This window comes from Heptranchias perlo, chromosome 10 (genome assembly GCF_035084215.1).
Source record: "Heptranchias perlo isolate sHepPer1 chromosome 10, sHepPer1.hap1, whole genome shotgun sequence".
NCBI lineage: Eukaryota > Metazoa > Chordata > Chondrichthyes > Hexanchiformes > Hexanchidae > Heptranchias > Heptranchias perlo.
In genome coordinates, this window is record NC_090334.1 from 47,263,410 (window position 1) to 47,284,236 (window position 20,827).

General features: G+C 40.2%; 1 protein-coding gene across 1 annotated transcript; it reads right to left on the reverse strand.

The window, feature by feature from the left end:
- Window positions 1–413: 413 nt before the first annotated feature.
- tmx1 (thioredoxin-related transmembrane protein 1) lies at window positions 414–20,384 on the reverse strand. The gene is made up of 8 exons (XM_067991636.1): window positions 20,151–20,384; window positions 18,367–18,482; window positions 16,449–16,494; window positions 14,777–14,905; window positions 10,739–10,784; window positions 9,071–9,172; window positions 7,328–7,397; window positions 414–3,004 (listed from the first exon to the last, which is right to left on the reverse strand). The coding sequence occupies exons 1-8, from the start codon at window positions 20,321–20,323 to the stop codon at window positions 2,796–2,798; spliced, it is 891 nt and encodes a 296-aa protein (XP_067847737.1). The 5' UTR covers window positions 20,324–20,384; the 3' UTR covers window positions 414–2,795.
- Between the last annotated feature and the right edge of the window lie 443 nt (window positions 20,385–20,827).

Here is a 20,827-nt window from a genome sequence, read left to right on the forward strand (position 1 = left end):
ATTTAGAATGGGTTTTCCCCTGAGTCTGACATAGGGGTTTTCAATGCATTTTGAAATGATACCCACTGATTTTTATATATTTTTTTTTAAAAAGAACACTGGTTTTCAGAAAGTTAATCTTTCCAAGCCAAGTATAAAGACTGGATTCATGAACTTACTTCACTATTGTGAATCTATCCAGATAGATGTGGATGTCATTATATTCACACCTTGTCACTCAGCCTAGGGTGTTAGCCATCCATTACATATCATTAATACTCTATAAAGATCCACTTTGAGCCAGTAGATTTACTAGCCCAATGGTGCACTACAACTTGTTTACAGTAATTAAATGCAAAATAATTTTAAAAGTGTTTATATTTTTACAATCTTTGACAATCAGACTTAAAAGGAGGAAGGAGAAAAACAAAACATAATTGGAAGAAATAGCTTTATATGAATTAGTGACAAAAAAAGTCCTTACAATCTCAGCACAGATAGTTTAGGAAAAAGATGAGTTAGCCCAACATAATCCATTGTGTTAGGCACCTCCTGCAAATGTACAGCCATCTTGCTGGAACAAAACTATTCACAGAATCTTTTCCATCAGTTTTTTTTATAATTCCTTTTCTAAACAGAAGCTCCCCCCTCAAAAAGAAAAAAAATCTATTTGAGAAGCCTAGTACCTGTATGCAGATATGCTCTCAAAGTTGTAAATAATTAATGGGCATTACAATTAGTCTGTTATTCTAGTATGTCCAAAGATTAGTTCAAAAGGCTCATACATGCTTCTGTCAGCTAAATATAACTGATGTGGCTATAAAAAAACAGGCATATCATAGCAAACAAAACTTGTAAAATCTAGTGTATGGATCACACTCTTTTGCAGGTGTTCATTGTCTACATACCTGGGAGTGTGATTTAAGCAACAGATTTCACCGCTTAGCATAAAGCAGCAGCTCTGACCAGTACACAAGATTTTTATGGTGATGTTAAGAGTCTTAAATCTAAACCAAAAATATAAAAGGTCACAATATTTTGCACCAATTCTACACAAAAATCGAACATTTCAAGAGCTGATTCTATGCACATTGAAAATATTTCTGTACACAAATAAACACTGTAAACTGTTTGGTACTTTTCCCAATACAAAATAAATCTCAAGTCCTTAAATGAAAACATATGCCCTCTTCAAATTGTAAATTTTTTTAAAGCACTGATGAGTGCCTGAGTGAGAGGCTAAACATATTTGAGGTACTATTTGTATAGTGGAGTGGGAGTGCTAGCTTACCTGAAACTTTTGGTCTTTATACATCCCATCCCATTTATGAAACAGTGGATTAAAAGGCAGCACCTTTTACCTGATCAAAAGGTTCTCCCATTGTGCCCCTCAGTGACATGCTCAGTACATTTCTACTGGCTCCAGCATTCTTCCAATACCTTACTTGTGGCCATAATTTATATCTAAGCCTGAACACTGAGTGTTAATGAGTTACTTGACGGTGAGGGCCATTACAGTCAAACCCAAACCTTTCCAGACATACAGGAATCACTGGGTAGTAATCATGAGGAAGCCTGGCTGATTTTTCTCCTCCTTAACCGAGGGATATTCAAACTAATTATAGAGCCCACTGCCATCACGACCCCCCGCACAGATCAGCTCACTCACTAAAGACCAAGGACCTTCCTGATCTATGCAGCTCAATGCTGCACAATATAGGCCATTTACTAATTGAGCCATCAGGTATGCTATTCATATTGTAAACTTTTTAAAAATTAGACCAAGTGGAAAAACTCCTGTCCCTCATAACCCGCTATAAAAGGAGAAAACGCAGGAAGGATGTATTGAAATTTATGCCAGCAATGATTATTTTCACTCAATTTCTAAGAAAAGTTATACTTTTACGATTAAATGGCTCGATGGACCAGCTGGTCTTTTCCTGCCCATCAATTTCATATGTTTGTATGCTCATAAATGAATAGTTTAGTTTGATATCTTGACCAAGTGTTCACATTATGGCAAGGACTTGAATAATGGAGTGCTTAAAGGTTTAAGAGAAAGGAATTCTGATACAGTTGAGTACAGATGAACAGGAACTTTGAACCTTGGATAAAAAATTAAAATGAATGTAGGGCAGGTGGAAAGACAAAATGTTTTGACCCATTTGAAGTGCAAGGTTATAGAATTTTGGATCCCAGTATTGGCTAATAAGCTGAAATTCTAAATGTGATCAATAACCACTTTGAATTTAACAAAATAAGCTCTAGTTTTCCTATGGAAATAAAGGGGAACAAAGTTAGCAGCCAAAAATGTAGCATTGTTCTGGAGCATACCATACAGGTGTTTTCTGTAGTACTGCAGAAATTAGCTGCTTTATGAACAGGTATAATTAGTCAACAGGTCATTTTTAAGCTGATGTTTTGAAAAGCAAATACCTTTTGCAAGTAGTTTGGAAGATTTGAATTTTTATGCTTAGGTCAAGGATACTGCCATCACAGTAATTTTGTAACTGCTACACTTCAAGTCTTCCACCAAAATAGTACAAAGGACTCAATAACATATTGACTATACAACCAGGAAGTGTGGAAGGCTTAAAGGAGCATGCAAGGTTCAATATCACCAGCTTCTCAACTTTGCAACAAAGCCTGCAGAAACAAAAGCAAGCTTAGTGCAACACTGCTATCCACCACTGCTGATCTCACACTTTAATGTACAGTTGCCTTGGCTCATAAATCCACTGCATAACCAAACAGTTCAATGCCTTACAGAAGCACCAAAGCTTCAGTCACCTTTCTGTTTTAGTCTGTTGTTAGAATCAGGAGTCATCAGCTCTGCTGTTGTACTCCACAGTACGTTTTCTCAGGCTGTCCAATAAATGATCACCACCGTCCTTCAGCAGACCCGTGTTGAATGTTTTATTATTGCTCTTATTTGCTTGTGAGCACAGATCATCTTCATTCTCATCATCCTCATCTTCTAACTGCCCATCCTTTGGCTTCAATAGCTTGGTTATTGGCATTTTTTCTTCCAAAAAGAAAACAAATTTGTAACATTTTCACTCAACTTTCAAGAAATCAAAAAATAATTTAATGGTATTAAGGGATAACAGATGTTATACTTGACAACATTACAGCACAACCATAGATTTGATGCAGTGGATTTACTGTTTCTTAAAACAGTAAAAATTACATTCTTGCTCACATCAGGTGAACGTCAATGATTACAATAACTTATTTATTTGAAATCTTACGTATAAGTTCCTTGCTGTTTAAAAATACTGTATTTAGGATCACTTATTGTCAGGTCACCCAAAACACAGCTACAGGAAACACCAATCACATACTCTTCGAATTTTAGAAGGATTAAAACTTGCAAAATAGTAATAGAATCATTGTGTATGTTATTAGAGAATGCCATATAAATGGGATATTGTGAGCAGGTAGATTAATGTATAAAAAAGGGCCAATTAGCCTGTCCGGTTCCTGAAAAGTCTTGTATCCTATTTTGTTCCCAGCTTCTTGCATGGTATACGCAAAGAATACTATAAGGAAAAGTCAAGAGAAAAGACCAGTTGGCCCAAAGGTCATCTCTATAATACTTCAACAGTTCAAATGACAACTGTGCCAATATTAGAAAAACAGCTGTTCATCTAGAAACAATCACTTTTCAAACTGCTGCTTTCCCCCCCATTCACTCTCCAATTACCAAAGCCCACCACTCACGGTCACATAAGGGGAAAGAGGGCTACACAAACATCTGATCTCAGAACTCTCATCAGCAGTTAAAAAACACGGTAACAAGATGCAACAGACAACTGTGGGAATACATTTATCTCCTTGTATGACATTGTGGATTATGTGAATTCGGTACAATACACTGCATTTTTTACTATAAGAGTTTAGAAGTGAATTATTTAGATATCATGAATCTGACATTCTCATTCCCCTTCAACAGTACTGACAGGCTACTCCTGGGAAAGGCTATTTTGGCCTCAAAGCCACTTGCTGCTAAAAGAAAGGTCTTTGATGGCATCCAGGGTATGATTGTTTTCACAGAGCATAGAACTTTTCTATCTACATACAGCCTCTACTACTAGGACACCAACAGTTACCACTCTTTCCACAGAACCTGTTTGCCACAGAGGATGTTTAAAAGACTCAAAACACAGAGCCAATTGGCATTAGTCCACAAACATATAAACTTTACAAAACTGTTTCCTAGCACATTTTGGGTCCAAATTCCCTGCTCCAGCGCAACCACTGGCAAGGCCTTTGGTTCCCGTCACAGGACTCTGCCACTTCAGTGTATATCATTCAGTGTAATGGTAAACAGGGCAGGAAAAAGAACTGGCCTGTCTGTCAGCCTCAGTGCCTTCTGGCTGTTGTTGGAAAAGGGTTCCAAGGCCAAAAATCAATGTTCAAGTTAAAAATAAAAGGTCACTCATCTACAGGCCTGTATTAACCTAGCAGCCAGGCTCTTGGGGTGTTCCTATGTCTGGGCACCCCATCGACGTACCTTCAATAAACTGGTGACAGAAAATGCCCCCTTTGCTTCATCAGCCTAACAACATTGGGCCTGCTTCACCCTCGGGAGAAGTGATTTTGCTCTCAAGCTTGTAAATTCCTGAGTTTCCAGGGGAGTTCAGTATCAATTGACTAGGCAAGTATTAAGATAAGGACATGAATTTGCACTAACCATCATCAAGATGGTAGTAAGTACAGGTATCTTCCAAAAACGTATGAGATACAGATCAGGGGTAAGTAACCCACATGTGTACCACATACATTTTTAGAAATCTTGTACTTACAAAAATTGTACTTTAAGGACGTTCCCTCATAGGTACAGATATACACTGAAGTGGCAGAGTCCTGTGACATGAACCAAGAGGACCTCTGCACAATTTGTCTGCTACATAGTGCTATGACTGGCTTTGATTCATTTCGAAAATCGATCCCGACGGTCTTTTTTTTAAATCATTCAAATTTTTGTACAACACAAATCACAGCATTTTCTTTAAGATGGCATATTCTTTATTACAATGAAGGAAGCAACACCCACACCTCACACTACTCCTCACCTTGACAGGATATTTTGTTACTGCAGGGGGCGAGATGTACACTTTGCAAGCTACATGATCTATCCTGTATCTGTTTCTAGGCAAGTTTCATTCCCTCCCACGAGTTTGTTTTTAAGAGGAGTAATTTGATCGCCGCACTCTCTATCTAGACACCTCTCCCAGTAATTGCTCAACAAAAAGACTTGTTTGATTGGCAATGTAAAGTCTGACACTTCTATGAGCTAAATACAAAGAAAGACTTGAACAACTGGGGCTTTTTCAACAGAGGGTGGGTGTTTTCAGGGCGGGGGGGTAGGACGGTGGCTTTGAAAGGCAGAGACAGTACCTGAGGAGAGGGAACCATCAGCTAGCATCGGGGCCAGGAAGGAAAGCTGGATGGTGAGTAGTTTAGTGGGAATAGGGTCAAGGTAGGAGGAGGTGGGTCTCATCGACATGCTCGGAGAGATCATGAGGGGAGATAGGAGAGAAAGATGCAGGATCGGAGCCAAGGTAGAAGGAAGCTTTGGGGGGGGGGGATATTTGGCTTGGGAAGCCGGAAAGCAACAGAAGCAACTTACCGGATAGCCTCATTCTTAATGACAAAAAAGTTGCCCTCCTCACATTTGTGGGGGCTGCAGGAGAGATGGGTTTAAGGAAGGTTGGTAGTGGAGGAAAGAAGCCGGGAATTATCTTTGCTCCAGGATGATCCCTGAGTAGTGGGCAGTTTTGGCAGAGGAGAGTAAGGCCCAACATCGCCAGATCTGCTGATGGATGGATAAACCAGTTGTGCACCAGATATGCTCAAGTCTATACCCCTCATACTTGGAGTGAGGATGAGGGCCATACCAAGGTGGTAGAGAATAAATGTTTTACTGCAGGACAAGGGCATCAAAGGTGGAAGCGAGTGAGCAGTTGAGCAGATCGCCAGCTGTAGAAGTATCATGGTGAATGAAAGGCTAAAGGCTAGACAGCTGGCAGCTTGAAAGTGCAATTGCAAGTGACTTGAAGGAAGAGTTTTTTCCCCAGGGGCTTACGCCGAAGGAAGTGGAATTGGCAGGGGATAGGCGGATACAAGGAAGTGTTCAGAGATGACCGAGACCATAGAATTGGGCAGCCCATGTGAGATGGCAATGTAGAGGGGTGGCCGTGAATATAGCTAGGAGAGTGAAAAATGAAGGGAGAGGCTTACGGAGGACAGGAAGGTAGTGAAATCAGAGGAGAGAAGCCAAGGTGAGTTGAGGTGGAGATTGAAATTACAGTGGACCATGAGACACTCAGTGCAGAGGCTAAGGGAAGAAAGGAGGGACGATATCTCTGTGAGAAACTCAGGATGGGTCGAGAAGAGAGGAACAACGTGGAGTGCTCGAAGGAGGAGAAGGTGCCAGAGGATTAGGGGGAAGAGGCCAACATGTGATTTGCTGATAAGGGTTAAACTGCCACCATGGTGGTTTAGGCAGGCAAGTGGTGGAAAGTATAGCTAGGCAGGGAGGCTAAAATAAGGGGCAAGGTGTCATAACTCATGAAACAAGTTTCAGTCAAAGCCATATCATCAGTGCAATCATCCACACTAAGACTGTGGATGGTACGAGCCTTATTCAGGAATGAACAGTCTGAAGGGAACTGCAAAGAAAAGCGATGATTGTTGATCCACTGACAGACTCAGAGGAGACAATGGTGGGTGCAGTGAAGGGAACGGGAAGGAGGTAGGTGAGTTAGCCCTCAGCAAACACATCGGTGGGAAGATCAGCAAGAGAGGAGGATGGTGCAGTTGGGGTTGCGCTTGTAAGGTGTCTTAATGGGCTCTTCAGAGGATGCTGAGAGAGGCACAGAAGGTGTCTGTGGACTTATGCAAGGGCGAATTCAAGCCTGGGACGGCAGGAGAGTAGGAAAGCAGAAGAGTAGTAAAAGGTTGAGTAGGGATTAGGGAACAAAGTACCCAAGGGGGGAGAAATGAAAGGTGACATAACTGAATGACAGGAAGGGGAGGGGCCAAGAGAAACGAGAAATCGAAGTAATGGGCTTGGATCTCGAATGGTAGGCAAAATATAGTAGTCTCGGCCGCCTGAATCTATTTGTTAGCATTAGGGAACCTTGAACGATATTACAGTGGAGCCATTCAGAACCCATAAAACAATTAGATGTGAACAGCAATCAGTTTTCGAAGACTAGTTTCTTCCCCTTAGGTGGATTTACACAAATATTAATAACTTGGGAAGCGCACTATATAGTCAGCTACTTCAAATATTAACAACACCACTGGAAGTATCTTAAAAAGAAAAAGATGGACTCACTTTGAGAACAGTGTGGTTGATGTCTATATTGTCGGGATGGCAACACACAGTCTGCTACAAAGACCAGTATCTAAAAAAGATGCAGATTTTTTTTTAAATAATCTCAATCTAACAAGGTATTACCTTCTAATTTTGTACGTGATGAACTATGCCTAAAGTTAACCACTTTTTAACCATGGGTTTTAGTTTCTCCTAAGTAAGATAGCATTATACAACATGTGAGTAGATGCAAATATTTTTTAACCGTTTCATTATAAGGTAACTGCTAGTGATTCCACCATTAATTGCATTAACTGAAACTCACGCCCCATTTGCATTGCTGAAGTGTTTCCATCCAAGTTGGTTGATGTGCTTCTGTTATATAACCTGGTTTGCTGCCAAATATGCTCTGTTCATACAACAGGTCAGATTGGCATCAACATATTTCCATTGTCATGGAAAGACACTTGGTACACTGCTAGCTTGTCTGTGGTCCAAGATTTCAGTCATTCACAGTTAGACCCAAATTGGCAAACCTGAATTAAGTGACACACACAGCACCCAACGGTCTGAGGCGTTAAACTAAAAACCTTCTGACTACACTGGCATCGCCAAGTCGAGTTTATATAGTTGCCATCAGAGATAACCATGTGAAGTAAACGGATTGAATACTGATTGAAAATTTAATTCTTTTTTCTGATATACCTCTATTTTCTATTTTCTTTAAATGCACATTTGCCAGTTCAATGGAGTGTGCAAGTTGGCCAATACAAAAAGTGTTTAGCATAAATCTTACAAGACTGCAGATACCCATGTAGTTATAAAGCCAGAGATTTCAAATTATTCATAGACTAGCTAAGTGCCACTTCAATGTATCCCTCAGGCATTGACAGTAACCACATTTCTACAGATATGAGATTACCAACCACAGCGAGTAGGACTACTTGGCAATTAGTCTCAATTCTAACAATTATGCACTCCTGCTCAAAAATATTCTTTGTCAGTTATTTTTACATTTCTAGCTCTATAATTCTTCATCCATCAATAATAGTTTGGAAAAAAAAGTGGTCTTACCAGCAATGCTCATCTCAGTTGCACAACTCAGCAGCTCAATGTCTTTCTTTGACACACACAATGGCATTCATCAAGTGGCTGAGATACCACGGTGATGAGTAGTACCAGTAGATCACAAATTGATGTTATTAAACTCTTACATCTCAAAACTATTGAGGTGTATAGGAGTCACAAAACTAGTGACTTTGATTAACTATATAAAAACTAGGTAAATGATTTTTGGGCGATACTTGCTTATAATTTTGGCCAGTAAGTAGATTTTAAGATGAACAGACAATTACCAAAAAAAGAGGTAAGCAGCAGTTCACGTGACATAACAGAAATACTGAAAATTTCTATTCTAGCTAAAAACCAAACAATGTTTCAGTTTGGTTCAGTTCACCATGACAATAGCATTCCTGAATGTCGAAATACTTACTTCTGATGTACATGTGACTTTTTGATTTCACCATTCATGTTGCAGATAACTGATCATTATTAGGTATTGAGGACGTCAGTGAAACAGCAGGAATAAGGCAGAAACCCAGCATAGTATTTGTAATCCTTAAGTCTTTCAATTGCAATTTAGTTACTTGCACAATTTCAATCATTGGCATAATTTACATCAACAATTTGGAAACATTGTGTAAGAAATGCCTGAACTATGACGTAAAAAGAATAATCTATAAAAGCCAGATTTATAAAACTTACCAGTCCAAGTACAAGACCAGAAAAAAGTGTTGCCAAAGCAAAAATGCTATATGATCCCCAAACTGGTAAGCCGATATCTTCAGTGAAGTAATTGTGACAATGCTGAAAAATAAATATTTCATGCAATTCAAAATGACAACCATAACCCGTCAGAGAACATAATGAAATCAGATACTGGCAATATACAGACTACACATATTGTTTTGCCAGGAATAAACAGCAAGCATAAGAAAAACAAAGCACCCAAAATCATGGCACAACACACCAGGGCACCAACGTGGCACACCAGAGCAGTAGGAGACATGGGTTTGATTCCCAAAACCATTGAATTTTGATCGCGCTTGTGCTGCTGAAGAGAGGCATCTCATCAAGAGGCGCCAAGCATTTTCACACAGAAAATACAATCATCCCAATTATGTTTTTAGGTACCACATAGCAGCCAGCCTAGAACAACGTTGGCAAATACCATCTGGAATTCACCAAATTATTCTCCCATGTACACACAATTACTCTTTCCTATCCTTCAACTGAAATCTTTACACAAAGTGACATGGGTTAGTAATTGGTTGGGAGGTAGAATGTAGAGTCGGGATAAAGGGAATATACTCTGATTGGCAGGATGTGTCAAGTACTATTCCCCAGGAATCTGTGTATCTGTGTATATATATATATTAAAAAAGAGTTGTATATCCAAGTATGCAGATGACACCAAGTTAGGAGGCATAGTAAGTTGCGTAAATGGGAGCAGTAAGTAACATAGACAGATTAAATGAGTGGACTAAACTGTGGCAGATTGATTTCAATGTGTGGAAGCGTGAGGTCATCCGCTTCAGATCCATGAAAGACAAATCAGAATATTTTCTAAATCGCAAGACTAGGGGGAGGAAAGAGATTTGAGTGCCCATGTACACAAAATGCTAAAACCTAGTGCATAGGTACAAAAAGTAATCAAAAAGGCTAATGGAATGTTGGCATTTATCTCAAGGGACTAGACTACAAATCACATAAAACTGGTAGATTTACAGATAAAATACATAAGCAGTAAAACACAGCTATATACCAAAGACTTACACTATATATAAACTGCTTCAAAACAAGAGAAGACAGTCCAAAATTCTTGTCAGTTCAGTAGCTCTAGAGACTATGATGGATGTTACATGTGATGTGACCTCTCATATGGACCGTTAGTCCCTCACATGGTTGAAGCAGTGCAAAGCAGGGAACAGGGGATCACAAGGCAGTTCCACAGTTATCTACAGCATCCGCAGTATTTTGTGTTTGTCCAGATATCTAGCTATCTTTGCTTTATTATTACAGAAGCAGTTTCTTCTCCGTGGTTAGGTAATTAAAATGTTAACACTTAAAAAAGTTACGATATGAACAGTAATTCCTAGCCATCTAATATTCCATTTTCTTTTGACACCTAACAGCAATTAAAACTATGAATTTAATTAATTGACATTAGCTAGAGATAAGACACAGAGAGAAGTTTTACAAGTCCACGCTGCCAGCAGGACCTTGCTCACTGATTAAACACACTCGTAAAATTGCCTCCATAACACCCATTGCCCTTCAAAGGATCAATATCCCAAATTGTACCACCTATGAGTCAGTACAACATTACACCATCGCAACTTTAATGCTAGCATCAAAATTAAAATAACTTACACGTATCCACATGGACAGCTGGAATAATGCTGACATGCTAGTCATCCTGCAATGGAATTACAACAAGGATATGAGTGACATTCAAGTTCCAGTAGCAGGAATGTTTTTTGGACCAAAAGCAATGCTGCCCCACTACAGGTCAAATCAGATCATGAAACACGCTGAGATGACAATTAGTTGGGCACACTGTTGGTTTGTTTTTGAGTTTCTACATTCTTATACATTAACAGAACTCCTATTTTAAGCAACATTAACTTGCATTACATGACAGTAGAATGCTCTCAATTAACAAATGACTATGTGTGAAACTGCACAACACTTCAGTGGTTTTTATGGGCTCCCAAATTCCAGCTGAAAATATCTGAAGATTCCAAGTATCAAAGTCAATTTTCAAAAGGAACAGCATGTGGCCAAAGGCAATCTCTCACCGAGTTTCATTAAACAATGAATGTTCTTACCTAATTACAGATCAGACTTGTGGATGGACAGACAGTACCAAGGAAGAACATCTTACACTAACACAAGCTTTCTGATACCCAAGGTACATTTATTTCTAGATGAGTGCCAACTTTATCCAATACTGTGGTCTCTGGAAGCTTACCCACATTAGAATTGTATTCTAACTTTTGTGTCCTCTATTGTAAAAATCAGGCTCTTTAGTGCGTTGAACTGCAAATTGTTTCTTCATACTGCACTGGGGTACCCACAAACATTTTCCACTGGTCTTGTGCTTGGTGTTCACCCAAGACTGTCAGCACCATTTTCCATCCCTTCCATAATGAGTTCTCTCTGGATTCTTCTACAATATGTCATATGCTAATAGTCAACCGATTGTTTGGAAGAGTCTATCGCAAACATAAGGGGGAAATAAAACCCATACTAAACCTCATATTAATCCCACTTTTAACTTAAGATAAAGAGGAGGTACATAAAAGGTGGGCAGTACTCAAAGTAGAAAAGTCACCCGGTCCGGATGGGATACAACCTAGGTTACTTTGGGAAGTAAGGGTGGAAATTGCAGAGGCTCTGGCCACAATCTTCCAATCCTCCTTAGACATGGGTGTGGTGCCAGAGGACTGGAGAATTGCAAATGCCAAACCCCTGTTCAAAAAAAAGAGATAAACCCGGCAATTACAGGCCAGTCAGCCTAATGTCGGTGGTGGGGAAACTTTTAGAGACAATAATCTGGGGCAAAATTAATTTGCACTTGGAAAAGTAAAGTATGGGCTAATAAATTAAAGTCAGCATGGATTTGTTAAAGGAAAATCGTGTTTGACTAACTTGATTGAGTTCTATGATGAAGCAACAGAAAAGGTAATGCGGTTGATGTCGTGTATATGGACTTTCAAAAGGCATTTGATAAAGTACCACATAATAGACTTGTTAGCAAAATTAAAGCCCATGGAAATTTAGGGACAGTAGCAGCGTGGATACAAAATTGGCTAAGGGACAGAAAGCAGAGAGTAATGGTGAACGGTTGTCTTTCAGACTGGAGGAAAGTATGCAGTGGTGTCCCCCAGGGGTCGGAATTAGTACCACTGCTCTTTTTGATATATATTAATGACCTGGACTTGGGTATACAAGGGGTATACTTTCAAAGTTTGCAGATGACACAAAACTCAGAAATGTAGTAAACAACGTGGAGGATAGTAACAGACTTCAGGAGGACATAGACAGACTGGTGAAATGGGCAGACACATGGCAGATGAAATTTAATGCAGAGAAGTGTGAAGTGATACATTTTGGTTGGAAGAATGAGGAAGCACAATATAAACTAAATGGTACAATTTTAATGGGGGTCCCAAAACAGAGAGACCTAGAAGTGTATGTACACAAATCTTTGAAGGTGGCAGGACAAGTTGAGAAGGCTGTTAAAAAGCCATGGGATCCATGGCTTTATTAACAGAGGCATACAGTACAAAAGCAAAGATGTTATGCTAAACCTTTATAATACACTCGTTAGGTCTCAGATGGAGTAGTATGTTCAATTCTGGGCACCACACTTTAAGAAGGATGTCAAAGCAGAAGGATCAAGAACCAGAGGACATAGATTTAGGGTGATTGGCAAAAGAACCAAAGGTGACATGAGGAAATTTTTTTTTAAACACAGCGAGCGGTTAGGATCTGGAATGCACTGCCAGAGTAGGTGGTGGAGGCAGATTCAATCATGGCTTTCAAAAGGGAACTGGATAAGTACTTGAATGGAAAAAATCTGCAGGGCTACAATGATAGGGTGGGGGAGTGGGACTAGCTGGATTGCTCTTGCATAGAGCCAGCACGGACTTGTTGGGCCGAATGGCCTCCTTCTGTGCTGTAACCTTTCTGATTCTATGAAAGCCTTAGAGAGGGTGCAGAAGAGATTTACTAGAATGGTAGCAGGGATAAGGGACTTCAGTTATGTGGAGAGACTGCAGAAGGTGAGGTTGTTCTCCTTACAGCAGAGACGGTTAAGAGGAGATTTGATAGAAGTGTTCAAGATCATGAACGGTTTTGATGGAATAAATAAGGGGAAACTTTCCAGTGACAGAAGGGTCGGTAACCAGAGGACACAGATTTAAGGTGATCGGCAGAAGAACCAGAGGCAACAAGAGGAATCATTATTTTTACACAGCAAGTTGTAATGATCTGGAATGCACTGCCTGAAAGGGTGGTGGAGGCAAATTCAATAGAACTTTCAGAAGGGAAATGAATAAATACTTAAAGGGAAAAAAATTACATGGCTATGGGGAAAGAGCAGGGGAATGGGACTAATTGGATAGCTTTTTCAGAGAGTCGGCACAGGCACGATGGGCCGAATGGCTATGTACTTTCAAGACATTATTCCATAACCTAACAAAGCACATCACTTCACTTCATCACTGAATGCCTTTAAGCATTCCAACAAATGCAAAACAAGCACAGAGAAATGTAATTGAAAAGCCGTACCTTAAAAATGAACAGAAGAAAACTTGGATGTATCTCAGGTTATTTTAATAGATTGCCAATAAAAAAGAAATGGTTAGGCCTCAGCACGAGTACTTTAAGAAGGATATCAAGGCCTTAAAGAGGGTGCAGAGGAGGTTTACCAGGATGGTTCCAGGGATGAGGGACTTCAGTTATGTGGAGAGACTCAAGAAGTTGGGGTTGTTCTCCTTAGAGCAGAGAAGATTAAGGGGAGATTTGACAGAGGTGTTCAAAATCATGAATGGTTTTGATTGAGTAAATAAGGAGAAACAGTTTCCAGTGGCAGAAGGGTCAGTAACCAGAGGACACAGATTTAAGGTGATCGGCAAAAGAACCAGAGGTGACATGAGGAAACATTTCTTTACGCAGCGAGTTGTAATGGTCTGGAATACACTGCCTGAAAGGGTGGTTTAGGCAGATTCATAGTAACTTTCAAAAGGAAAAAAAATGTACAGGGCTATGGGAAAGAGCAGGGGAATGGGACTAATTAGATAGCTCTTTCAGAGCCAGCACAGGGCACAATGGGCCGAATGGCCTCCTCCTGTGCTGTAACTACTATGAACAGACCTGTTCATACATCAGTTTGACAGCTAAAATCCACACCGAACCCTGTAAATTAATTAGCTCTGCTAGCAGTAACCATAAAAATGAGAAGCAAGTTGACATTCAAAACAGTTAATCTTTATAAATTTTCTGCTCTTTACTAGTGGGATATCACAATTTTAAATTAACTCTAAGGCACTTCTGAAATAATCAACTTTAATTTTAAATCCACTGTCAAATTTTAATGATGAAGTTATGCTAATTATTTACATCTTAGACCTATCAAATCAATTTTATGGACGTGATTAGAATCACAAAACTATCACAATGGAGTTTATGGTCCTCATCATGGCCAGATGATGATTGACAGCTAGGGGAAAAAATAAAATACCTCAATATAAATTGGAGGTTAATTTCTCAAATTACTACTTTGGAAACTAATTTACAATTTTAAGAAATTATGATTTAAATTACACAAATAAGGAGTAACATAACTTAAGCACTGCTAAAGAATTCTAACTAAGTGCTGGAATCTGGATTATTTAAACTTACAAAAATGAGGAAGGTCTTAACCAAGAAGACATTGGATCTATGGCTTCCCATTTCTTTCCATCTATAAAGTCAATAAAGTCATTCTTCATTCTAGGGCCTGGATATTTTCTAAACTCTCCATCCTTACAACTGAAAAAGAAAAAAAAAGCAACTCTAGAGCAATTAAGCAAATAGACTTTTTCATTATTTTATGCCTTTATAAAACTAATACAAATTACAAATGCCACTTAAAATAGTTATAGTCTAAATCACTCAAATACTTACCTAATTATCTTTAAATTGTACTCATTGTCCTCAATATGGGAAAAACCATTGTAAAATTAAAGATTACATAACATTTTACTTAAATCTACTTGTCAACATACAAACAGATAATGTAATGCAGGCGATACTGAGGGTGAAATCTTCGTTTTTACATTTGTAATAATATTAAAGATGTTCCTGAAATAATATAGCACTGAGGGCAGATTTGTGTTTATCACAATGTTATTATTAAAAATATTTAACAATTACTGGTAATGAATCAGATCACAATATTGATCAGCTATCTAAGTAAATTTTCAGAAAGTCCTATGATGGATAGTTTAGTCATAATAAATAATCATAAGATAATCTACATATTTTTACCATCTATTTAGGAGATGTAGTTAGTTATTTTCATTTTGCTTACTGCAGTCCTCTCCTGTGGTTGGAAATAAGTCATTAAGTCATTCTGCGTTTTTAGAGCAGGTGACGATAAGCAATAATCTCAACTGCTCTGATTGTTTAATCTCTTCAGGCCAACAGCAGGATGTCACAGGACTGATTGCTTCAGATGCCTACCACCATTCTTCATGGCCAGGCTATCAGAGTTGGCTGCACAAAAGCCCACCAAGTGCCTTTGGATCATTGAAATGTTAATAGTCATTCCCAAAGGGTTTCCTTGATAAGGTAATCCAGTCGTGTTGACTGGGAAAGATCCCACAGGCTGCCTCTGGGTGTAGGGGTTGGTTTACAGCTCCTTTCCCAGACAGCGAGATATATTTGCCTTTTTTTTTTGCCAGTAGTACAGGATTCATTGAGATAAAGAAGGATACCTGAAGACTTCACAGTAGTTAGAAAGTTCGTGCATGAAATTTATGTTACAGACCCTGGGCCAAGTTCAGTGTTACAAGGAATTAGCAAAACGTCATATCTTTTGCTATTATTGTATCTCAGAGGAGGTACAAGTTAAACATTCTCTAATCAAATTAAATGTTCTGTATTGATTTTCTGCTAATTTTTACCTTTAATAAAGTTGATTCATAGTTTATATTCTAAGTCACATTTGTCTGATATCCTTAGACTAGGAAAGTATTGCAGTAACAAGGGTTTCTGTTCAACCCCTGGGCAATGTTACACTACTAGATACCATGCATATAAAGTCACATTCCGATTCATAAGGAGTGTGGACTCAATTATGGGAGTAGTTTTTAATGCATAGAATGAGAACCATTTGGTGAAAGCCTCAAAAACGTGTTCTGCAGGACCAGTATGGGGAAGAAGTGCTTAAAGATTTGTGTATTTGCAGATTTGGGGTATCAAAATACAAAGAACCTAATTAGTACTGAAAAAAGGTTTGTTAAAAATACACAAGCAAATGTACAGTACAATTTCCCTCTGACCCATTTGTAACTAAAGATTATATACTCACTGGTATATCGTGGGAAGAGCTGTAATAATGAAACGACCACTCAAACCTGTTTCAAAAAAAAAATCATGGATGCTTATCACAGCAAAACTATTTATGTGATTTTTATATCAAGTTTATACATGAAGCATAATTACTTGTGAAAACATTACTAAACGTCACCTACAGAAATCGTGTCTCCAACTTTTAACAAACATTCACTTTCCCTAAGGAAGCAAAGCTTACTGCATTTCTCTTATTTTTCAGCAGATTAAGTCACTGACAACTTTGAAGGTTTTGTTTCAACACATGACTTATATCAATGAAGGAACAGCAACACAGCGACACAATCTGCATTTATGGTTCTGTGTTGGATTCTGTAGACTAGCAACACCAAAACTGGTCATTCTAAGCTGAAGAAAATATACCCGACTTCAAACACTGCAGACTGGTACAAGATTTAAAAATAAGACTCTACCAGATTTCTGACAAAAACAATGCTTGTGAAACTATAAGCCACCTGCCCCCAGTACAAAAGAGAATACAAAATGTATTATTGCTCCTTATTGTAGCAAGTACCTCAATATATAAAACATTCATTTTTAGCAGTTAAAGAGTTTTAAGGGATTGACTTAAGATTTAACATTTTAGCACCAATTTCTTATTTACATTTTTTTTATTGTATATTATCCTCCTGGTTCCAATGGCCCCTGCTTTTCCCATGGTTCTGGACTTGCTAAACTACACATTTTCTGTGATCAAAAGGGCAGGTAACATGCTCCAGACCGGCTAGAACCATGAGGATTGCGGTGGAGTTCCCTCTCTCGTATGGTGCAATACACCGATTCTCCAACACAGTTTTTACACCATTTCAAAACAGTCTGGAGGCTTGTTCATTAAATCGAGTTCCTAAATATGAAATTACCTAACAAAATAACTGGACCATTAACAAATGATAAAATACCAAGGCAATTTGGGGGAAGTGAGGGCACACACAGAAACACAGTAGCACTTGTGGTTTATTCCTCGGCAGCCTTTATTTACTGGGCCCAACCTACCCATTCTCAGTGCCGGCACACCCACCCACTGCCTGCTCCCTCATCTTCGTCTGTTTCAGACATTCAACTATCCTCACTACCACTGTACTCACCTGTCAACCCTAGATTTGCTCCCTCATCTTCACCAGTTTACTATCATTGAGCTTAGAAAGCCAGCAGGTTAGTTTTGAAAACTCCCATTCTGTTATAAAGTAGTTAGATGTATTATAACTGTTTTCAAAATGAAATGCTATTTTCTCAGATCAGTGTTGGGAAATTAACAAAAATCAGTGAGCAGGCCCAGGGTCAACAGCCATTGCTGCTGTAAAAACCTTTGGGATGGGATGTATGAGGTTGAGGGGATGAGGAAATAAGGGAGATAAGGTAGAAGGGTAATAAAGAAGCAAGGCTAAAGAGCCAGGAGGGAAGGCCATAAAAAGCTATGACAAGAGTAGGAAAAAATGAGGCGGCTGTAAAAAGGGAGCAGGCAAAAGTGGGCCAAGGAATATTCCCCATACAGATTATTACAACTACATCAAGAATAAAATATGGGAAAAGTGAAACCAGAAAAGATGAGTGTACTTGTAACCATTTGAAGTACTGTGCTATTCTATGTGGAACATCAACAGTAATAATGTTCCTTACAGCTGGTACAATAGGCTGTGAAGTTCTTGCAACCCTCAGAAACAATGACTAAAAACTGGTTAGATGAAATATCCCATGCAGTACTGCATGGAAAACTTTGTTCTTCTCAAGAGTAGAAACAATAATCAGTCTTTCCGATTTATTAACTCACTTGTGATGTACAAGTTGGTTCTTTACACAAGATTGGAGGCATGCTTTATTTCCTACAACAAAATGATCTAAGCACCCAGATGTCATTAGTGTAGAAAAACTAATAATACCTGGCTGCTCGGTTACATCTACTTTGGCAACATTGACACCCAGGTCATCGCTCCACTCTGCAAACTCATTCCATTCAGACTGAAGATGTTGGCAGGCAGGACACCAGGGGGCATAGCTGGAGATTAAAGCAGACACTGTGATTAATGCATGCACATAGTCATCATCAGAAACACTCAGCCAACATCTATTATAAGTCCACCGACTCCCACAGCTACCTCGATTACACTTCCTCCCACCCCGCTTCCTCTAAGAACTCTATTCCCTTCTCCCGGTTTCTCCTTCTCCGAAGCAAATGTTCTGACGATGCCACCTTCCACACCAGTGCTTCCGATATGCCTTTCTTTTTCCTCAACCGAGGATTTCCCTCCACTGTAGTTGACACGGCCCTCGACCATTTCCCGTCCTATTTCCCGCACTTCTGCCCTCACCACTTTCCTTCCCTCCCAGAACCATGAAAAACCTTGTCCTCACCTTTCGTCCCACCAGCCTCCACATTCAACGTATCATCCCCCGCCATTTCCACAACCTCCAGCGCGATCCCACCACCAAACACATCATCCCCTCCCCTCCCAGCATTCCGAAGGGACCGCTCCCCCCTGGTCCACTCTTCCATCATCCCCAACACCCGCTCTCCTCCCCAAGGCACCTTCCCGTGCGAGCACAGGAGGTGCAACATCTGCCCCTTCACCTCCTCCCTTCCCACCGTCCAGGGTCCCAAACATTCCTTCCAGGTGAAACAGCGGTTTACTTGTACATCTTTCAATTTAGCATACTGTATTCGCTGCCCACAATACGGTCGCCTCTACACTGGGGAGATCAAACGCAGATTGGATGATCACTTTGCTGGACACCTCCGCTCTGTCCGCAAACGTGACTCTGACCTGCCGGTCGCTTGCCATTTTAATTCCCCATGCCACTCTCACTCTGACCTCGGCCTCTTACACTGTTCCAATGAAGCTCAACGTAAGCTCGAGGAACAGCACCTCATCTTGTGTTTAGGCACTTTACAATCTTCTGGACTCAATGATTTCAATAACTTCAGATCATAACCACTGCTCCCATTTTTTCGGACAGCATATGCTGTTAATGGATCTGCTGTTGCCATTTACAGCTACTCTAGACTGATCTTTAGTTTCTTAACTACCACCCTCCTTGCCTTACACCATCATTCCTTTTGTCATTTAATTACTCGTGCCCTCTACCCTATCACAGACCTTCCCTTTTGTTCTTTCCTCCCCTCCACCTTTCCCTAGCTTTGTACTTTAAATCTTTAACAACTTCCACTTCTGACGAAAGGTCTTCGACCTGAAACGTTAACTCTGTTTCTTCCTCCACAGATGCTGCCTCACTTGCTGAGCTTTTCCAGCATTTTCTGTTTTTATTCCCCTGTTGTATTTTTTTTTAATACTTTTACTTCAGAAATGCTTCTGGGCAGCAGAATACTTGTCAATATTTTACACACAAGCATCACAATTTTCAAAAAGTAAGTTTAAACGCTGGTGTGATACAATTATTGACAGTGACCCTGCTCAGATGCTCTGGATGATGGTCACTGGTCCTGTCATTATCCCTGCCATGTTCCATCCATGTGGTTTCATCGCATTGAATTTTTAGTCTCGCTGACTTCCTCTCAGGACCAAGTTATTCGCACAACTTGCAGTAAACCACACGAGTTGCCCACTGCGAAGAGCTCGGTTATTAGTGTTAACGCGCCCCTGCCCCGGTGTTCAGCCGCACGGTGCGGGTGCCGCAGTGACTGGCTTCCCCGGCCCGCGATACTTACAACTCCACCATCCACTCGCCCTCCAGGATCTCTCTCCAGTTGTGGTCGGTGATGACTTTGACCAGACTCCTCTCGGCATGTACAGCCGGCACTAACAGTAGTGCGACGAGAAGTGTCAGTGGGAGCCTCACCCAGGCCCCAGCCGCCACCATCGTTCCCCTCCCTGCCGCCATCTTACCCAATGCTTCCGCCGCGCACTGCGCATGTCACGGGGACAGCCGCGAGCGCCTCCAGTGCAATTGGGCAGCGCGAGGTGTCGGGTAGCCTGCAGCACAAGAGGCAGCTGGAATGGGCACTTGCAAGGGTCTAGGGGGCTGGATGGGATGAGGGGGCATGTAAAAATAAACAGGGTATATTAAGCATATTAGAGAGCATGGAGCATCACAAGGGGGTATATAACCAGGTGCAGGAATTATAGAGCATCAGGCAGTGCAAAAGAGGATTAGACAGGATGTAGGGTGATGGATAGCAACATAAAACCTTGAGTATTGGACATGGTTACAATAGGAGCATAGACGACTGGGCAGAGGCATTCAGTATTATGCATGGTGGAAGGAAGGGCCAAGGGTTATTGGCTCTGAGTAGGGTGCAGGCAGGGCCATTAGTTGCTTTAAAGGGCATACAGTATGCAGGGCATGGAGCAGCTTTGGGGCATTGGCAAAAAGCATTGGCTATTG